This window comes from Harpia harpyja, chromosome 1 (genome assembly GCF_026419915.1).
Source record: "Harpia harpyja isolate bHarHar1 chromosome 1, bHarHar1 primary haplotype, whole genome shotgun sequence".
In the NCBI taxonomy this organism is placed as follows: domain Eukaryota; kingdom Metazoa; phylum Chordata; class Aves; order Accipitriformes; family Accipitridae; genus Harpia; species Harpia harpyja.
The window spans coordinates 53,863,389-53,870,966 of record NC_068940.1 but is presented as its reverse complement, the minus strand read 5'-3'; the positions used below and the strand labels follow the sequence as shown (position 1 = coordinate 53,870,966).

Sequence of the window (7,578 nt, the reverse complement as noted above, 5' to 3'; positions counted from 1 at the left end):
TTTTTTTCCCCCAAAAGACCTCTGGAACAGAGGAAGCTACAGCGAAATGGTGATAAAGGGCCCAGAGGGTGTGTTTGCAGCTCTTGGGAAAGGAGAAGCTGGAGAGGGAGAGAACATCATAACCTCTTCCTCATTGTAAAACCAGACTTGGCTGCTAATTTTACTCCCATGGCGACTTTGGATGAGGAGGAGGGCTGCTGCTTCAGCAGACCTGTGGCAGCACTTCTAAAAAATACCATTCTTTGCATGGCAAGTCCCACAAGCATTGATTCTGTGTGTCTATGTAGATACCATAAGCTGATCCTGCCTCGGCTGTAGTGGTACGTAGTATGTAAATTTGAACTTGTGTATATCTTTCAGGAGTGGGGCCCAAGCTCTTAATTTGGGATGTTTCTGCTTCCCTAGACTGAGGTTATCACAGGGCTGATGACCAGGACTGAGGGGCAGAGCTCGAGGGGGAACAGGAGACCACCAAGGAGCTTGGGTGATCGCCTGTCTCGTACCTGCCTTGTGAAACCTGTGGGGCGTTCGTGGAAGCACTGGTCTCAGAAAATCAGTCCAACTCAAGAGCAGGTTTTGCTTTACAATAGGGTAAGAGTTTCATTGAGGAGCTGGGCTTCTTGGGGCTCTGCAAAACTGAACTGGGAAAGGGAAGTCCTACTGACTTTTCGCTTTACCCATGGCCTGAAAGAGTTTGTTACCATGTGCAAAAGTCCTCTAAGGCAGACAAAAATTTGTTTCACCCAGCAGCACAGACCACACTGTCCGGAGTATGTTTGTGCTCTGGGCCAAGTCTACATCCTGGGCGTGACTTTCAGGACTTTGCTGTTCATCTCCTACGTGTGACTCCAAGGGTGTGCTCCAAGACTGACACCAGTCATAGTTAGCGTAGGAGAAACATTATTTAACACGTTTTAACTTCCTTTAAATAAAGAAAGACTGCTCCATAAACCTGTTTGAAAAACTAAAACCTCTTCCTGCCAAAAAAAGTCACATCTGGGATTTTTCTTCCTATCCCAAATTGGAACAAGAGATTGGTTAAAGCAGCAGATACCAGATAAATTCCAGTTTAGGGGAATAGAAATTCATTTTCTGATTCAACCTGTGCTGCCTGGGTAGCCAAAGTGCAAACCAGCCTGCAAAGCCAGCTAGCTTTTTTTCTCTTCCCCCCCCCCGCCAAGAAACCTGGAGAACAAGCTGTGAAGGCTGGAGGCTTTAGCAGGGGTTTGAATAAAGTGAGTCAAAAATGCTTTCGAGGTAGCTGCCATCAGTGCATGCCTTATGGTAGGGGGGCTTCTCTCTACTATATTCCCCTGGTCCTTTCCAATTAAGGTGAACTTAACCTCAGTTTGTCTGTGTAAATGCCAGGAATCTTCTCAAAAGGAGCTGTCTCAGCTGGTAGAACACCCAGTGAGGGGGGACGGGGCTCCTGTCAGTGCCCCCACTGACTGCAAAGGGAGCAGACAACTCCTCCCGGCCACTCTTTCAAACACTCAGTTTAAAGAAGAAATAAACTGATGAACAATATGTATCTCCAGCTGACAGAGGAAGTCTAGCTAAATTTTCAAAGAAAAACGAAATTGAACTAGAGGCCGCTAATAATAGCACTTCCCCATTTCTGTCTTAATATCCCTTTTCCCATGATGCTCCAAGGCAAAAAACAGCACTGCTAGAAAATGACAGCTTCTGGAAAAGCAGTTGTTTCTCGCCAAGAGTGAAATGAATGTTGAATGCCTTGCTGAGTGCTCTTCACAAGGGCAGGGATGACTTTAAACTGTAGGATGTGTTTTTCCTCTGTTCCTATTTGTCCTGACAACAGAAACTAAGGTAATTTCCATCTTTCAACCAACTTCTGCTCTCACTTGTACCATTATATACATACTGAAAACAGTTGCATGTTTTGTATTTCATATGTGATGCTAACATGTTCTTAGCCTGTTGATTCAATCGCATCAATTTTTTATCTCCTTTGCATATGTCTTAACTGAAAATCCATGCACAGCATTTCTCATCTGTAGAGTAGAAAGGGGGGGAGGTAAAATACAACAGAGAAAAAATACAGGTTCTGATACCAGGAGTTTTTTACCGAATCTGAAGGAAGAAGGAAAAGATCCAAGTGCCTTAGCTTCCCACAAGGCGCTCCTTCCCATCACTGACCTGATGGAGGGCTGCCCAGCTGGTACAAACATAATATTAAAGCACATACTTAGTCCTGACCAGCCATCCAGGAGGTCTGATGATTTCTAGGCTGGAGCCTCCATCTGTAATTGCTTGCAGCCTGCACCAGGCGACACAGCACAGCACGCTGCATCGTATAGATCAAGCCCGCAGTGCAAAGCTATGTTCACCCTGAGGACGATGAGCCATCTCTGAGGGCAGGTCAGCAGCGAGATCCTCCATTGAGGACTCACCTGCACTGGGAGCACTTGCCGGCAGCGTGAACAATGGTGGCGCCACACCTGCAGTGCCTGACACCGCAGCAAACAGGAGAGGAGCCGGATCGCACTATTTCAGGTTCCTCAGTGGACAGGAGGTGAAGAGGAAAGCTGAGGATGCCATCCTGGGAAAGGTGCAATAGCTGATGGAGGAAGAGCAACAGCTGAGGTAAGCACAGGCATCGCCTCCTCTCCAAGAGCGAGCCGGGGAGACGATGCGACCTGACGAGGACAAGGCACCTGGGAGTCAGTGGGTGCTTGGACACTGAGGAGCTGAATGTGGTGGTGGATGCTGCTGTGCGCCTTGGCCTCCCCAGGCTCCCTGGATGCCAAGGTGGCGAGCTCTTGGCAGCAGGGACTACGCCTCGCCATGTAGCTTTGTGCAGGCATGTCGGTGGCCCTCAAGTTCATCTGTCTGTGGACAGAGTGTCTTTCTCTGCTCAAATGCGGGCTGTCCAGATTTATGGCTTTGGCAGCGACACCGAGGGGGAAATCGAAGACAGACAAATGAACTTGTTTTGTGAGCTAGGGCATTAGCCGGGAGCAAATCTTGCAGCACTAAGAGGCAACCAAGAACAAGCTACTTTACAGAAGCATTTTTCTACTTTCTCTGGACATGCTGAGCACAAAATGAGAGGGAGGACACCTGGCTCCATGCAGCAATTCCTCTGGCTCCTCCCAGAGAGCAAGGCAGAGACTTTTGAGTCAGGTGTGGGTAAGATACCACGGCACAGGGAGATCTGGAGATGGAAACGGCAGGAGTTCCTGGCAGGGTTTCCAGTCTTAGCTATGTGCCTGCCTGACTCGAGTGCTTGCACACTCAGCATCAGTGCTCTCGAGGAAAATGGACACAGGAAAATGAAGACTGTTTGGACTGTAGAAACAATTTACCGCCTGACCTGTGAAGAAAATAGATGGGTTCATATCCTTTTTTAATTTGGGACTTGACTGTCATCTGACATAATCTCAAAATACCTTTGCAAAATGGCACTTTCTGCCTTGCAAGTGTTGCTCAGCTCCTGACAGCGAGCAGGAGGGTGAGCAATGCTCCACAGTGGGTACCTGGCTCTCTAACCACTGCCTGCCCTTCAGCAGGGGTGTGAAGAGCACAATAACGTGGCAGGCCTGAGGGACAGGATGTGTGCGGGTCAGAATAATTCCCAGGCAGAGGCAGGGATCGGGCCCGAGGTCTTTGCAAGAAGGTCCCTGTGTTGGGTGCCAGCAGTAGTTGCAGCAGAGGCGAGGAGCAGCCCGGCTGGCTGTGTAGCTGCTGGTGGGTGGGCAGTCCTGCCTGGGGGCTTGCTGGCACTGGGCTGCCAGCATGGGAGGAGAGCGTGAGCGGTGAAGGCAGTGGTCAGCACTGTCATCTCATTGGCCTGGTTTCAGCTGGGATAGAGTTAATTCTCTTCCTAGTAGCTGGTATAGTGTTATGTTTTGGATTTAGTGTGAGAAAAATGTTGATAACACACTGATGTTTTCAGTTGTTGCTAAGTAGTGTTTAGACTAAGTCAAGGATTTTTCAGCTTCTCATGCCCAGCCAGCAAGAAAGCTGGAGGGGCACAAGAAGTTGGGAGAGGACACAGCCAGGACAGCTGACCCAAACTGGCCAAAGGGGTATTCCATACCATGTGACGTCATGTCTAGTATATGAACTGGGGGGAGTTGGCCTGGGGGGTGCAGATCGCTGCTCAGGAACTAACTGGGCATCGGTCACCGAGTGGTGAGCAATTGCGTTGTGCATCACTTGTATATTCCAATCCTTTTATTATTATTATTATCATTATTAGTTTCTTCCTTTCTGTTCTGTTAAACTGTTCTTATCTCAACCCACAAGTTTTACCTTTTTTTTCCCCGATTCTCTCCCCCATCCCACTGGGTGAGGGGGAAGTGAGTGAGCAGCTGTGTGGTGCTTTGCTGCTGGCTGGGGTTAAACCACGACACTCATCCATGGAGAACTTTTACTCTTTGCAAAGAGGCCCCTCTGCTCCCTTGGGACAGCTGCTAAGGAGAAGCGGTGCCTCCAAACCGAGCTGAAACGGGACACGATGGTGGTCAAGACCTCAGTCTAACCCATGTATTGCTTAAGTATCATCTGTACCGTCAAGTAAAAGCAGAGGAGATGGCTGCTTGAGCAGGGACTTGTCCTGCATGCCTGAAGATGGCAGCATGGTACAGACTAAGGGCCGCAAGCACAATTTCCAGTCAGGACTGTGACTGCTGATGAACATGACAGGGCCCCTTGCTGTCACAGTGCTAAATCCCACACAGCCCTTGCCTCCAAAACTGGGTGACCACATCCCAACGGCTAGCTGGTCCCTGGCCTGTGCCTCGCTCTGGCTGACCTGAACCTCCTACCCCCATGGCTGGCATTAAAGGCAGCACTCCCGGGCATGCGTTCCTGGTGTAGACATGACCCTCCTGATGGCCAAAGGCAGCATGTCTTTTCCTGGCCATGGTGGGCAAATTCTGCCTTCGCTACTCCAAAAAAGGAAAATGTCATCGGCACAATTTTGGCCCGAGTCGTGGAGTTTCTTTCTTGCAACTGTACTTCCAAAGAAATCAGTGGCAGGCCTCTCACTGGCTTCAGTCATATCAGGATCCACACATGATGCCTTCATCGAGGATAATGTTAATTTAGACCCCAAAACATTGGTTGGAGTCATTACTGTTTTTTCTATACCTATTTTTTAGCTTAATTTCATGAAGAAATGAGGCTACTGTGACCATGTATGTTCACCTGACTGTATGTTGTCTTCCAAGCCCCAGTAACTTTTGATACTGTTGGCCAATTTCAACCAACCACCCAGTTGGGATTAAACTCCTACCTGCAGACAGGCAGAGGGCAGCACCCCCCAGAAAAGGGGTCCGATGTGAACTCTGTTCCTGTCCTGTCCTTGAGAATTGGCACACCACAGAGATGCATGGAGCACCCAACATGGGGATGCTTCCACCACAGCTTGGAGATCTTTAGATGTCAAGCAACCTCAAGACGAAAATCTGTAAGAAACACGGCTTTTCCCATTCTTAGTGCTTACGCTTGTTGATACTGGTACTGCTCAGCTTTTTAAGTTTATGCAGTGCTGAACCTTGGTGACAAAGAATCATATATATGGTGAAGTGTTTTGGAATTTGATACCGTTCCAGAAAACTTAAAAAATAGTAGCAGATCCAAAAGTCTTGGTACCTGAGATACTTACATTAAAACACAATGCACCCTCAACCTTCACGTAGTAGAAGCTTAACAGTTAGCAGTCGTCACCAACCGTATTGGGTTTAGAAACATCTTAGTTTCTGACTTCTTAAGTATTTAAGATCTTGATGTTGCTTTGAGGGTAAATCTTTAGTATCTACCTGTTCATGCTCTAATCATAAGAGGAAATGACTCCTTTCTCTCCCTAAAACAGAACAAATAAGTTAGTTTCACTGCTTCTTTTTGTCCCTTAAAACAGAAGCCCCCACAGCAGGAGTTTAGTTATTGGGTTGATTTTCACAAAAATTTTGGTTTGATTGTTGCGGTTCTTCAAAGTAGCTGCTGGAGAACAGTGCAAGATTTGCACAGACAAATGGATGAAGACCATTATCCACCCAATTCAGATGATAATTACTCATATGAATATTCTTTTAATGAAAGCAATATCTGCGAAATGGGCGACTATTTTGTATTTTACACCCATCTCACTACTGTCCTCTACACTCTGGCATTTTTGCTCAGCCTGCTAGGAAACACTTTAGTGTTATGGATCCTATTCAAATATGAAAACCTTACATCTTTAACGAACGTCTTCATCATGAATCTCTGTGTCTCAGATTTAGTCTTCTCCTGCATGCTGCCCATCTGGGCAGTGGACCAGTCCTTTGGGTGGATTTTTGGTGAGTTCCTTTGCAAAGCGATGAATGCCGTTTTCTCCATCGGGTACTACAGTGGTGTTTTCTTTTTGACTCTCATGACTATCCTGCGCTACTTGTCCATAGTGAACCCCCTTTCGACTTTGAGATCCCAGACGCAGTGCTGTGGTTTTCTGGTGAGCTTGGTTGTTTGGACTGGTAGCATATTAATCGTGGTTCCTGAGGTGATTCACACCACAGTGCAAGAAAACTTGGAAGGGGCCAAGACCTGTGATTATGCTGACTGGAAATGGAAAAAGGTGGACATTTATCAGAGAAATGTACTCTTCCTGTTTTCCTTTGGGGTGATCGTATTCTGCTACTTCAAGATACTGCTAATCCTGCTTGGAGCAAGATCTCGCAGAAAGCACAGAACGGTGAAACTCATCCTTATTATTGTGGTGGCTTTTTTCCTGAGCTGGGCACCTTACAACATCCTCAGCTTTATGATTACTTTTCCACCACCTACCTGTCAGTATCAAAAAGACTCCAACCTTGCCTTTCACATCAGCCGTAAAATTGCTTTCTCCCACTGCTGCCTCAACCCTGTGCTCTATGTATTTGTTGGAGTCAAGTTCAAGAGGCATTTGTTACGTTTATGCAGTCAGTATTTACCCTGTGGCAATGGTCAAGTCTCCAGTCCCAGGATCTGCTCTCAAGGCAAATTCCACTATGAAGGTGCGTCCATCTACTGAAGCGAGACCTAACTATTAGCACTAGTCCTGGATGAACTTTCTGATTTTAAAAGCCATGGATAATCTCTAATTCTTAGAGGCACTTCCCTGAGAAAGACACACAAATTTACTCTTTGCAAACATGCTGTGTATGGAAAGTAATAAAATAATGTATTTACAGTGGGACGGAGAGCTGAGACTGCTCAGAAATTACTTCATTGGCCTGTAAGTCTTATCTTTATGAGGTTTTGTGCGGTGAGATGGATTTTCTCTTATTTATAGTTTCTTTTCAAAAACAAAAAAAAAATTTGCTTTTTCCTTTGGGAGCTAAAACATCATGTTTTAATGTAAATGGTGTTGCATGTTGCTTTCTTGCCTGACTTAAAATACTTGGATTGTATATAGCAATGGACACATAAGTATTTCTGTAGCTTTTAATGCTTTACAGTGTTTATCAGTGCCGAACGCATTGGTTCTTTTTTTTTGGGGCTCTCGGGATTAACTGTCTTGACAATAGCTACAAGACCTCACAGTCTATGAAGTTTTCAGTGCAAACGTTCTTTTATCTGTTGGTAGATAAATAT

General features: G+C 46.3%; 1 protein-coding gene across 1 annotated transcript; it reads left to right on the top strand.

Annotated features, from left to right (window-relative positions):
* Positions 1 to 5,998: 5,998 nt before the first annotated feature.
* On the top strand, positions 5,999 to 7,262 carry XCR1 (X-C motif chemokine receptor 1). Its single transcript, XM_052788033.1, has one exon. It carries the CDS (start codon positions 5,999 to 6,001, stop codon positions 7,013 to 7,015), a length of 1,017 nt encoding a protein of 338 aa, XP_052643993.1. The 3' UTR covers positions 7,016 to 7,262.
* The last annotated feature ends 316 nt before the right edge of the window (positions 7,263 to 7,578 follow it).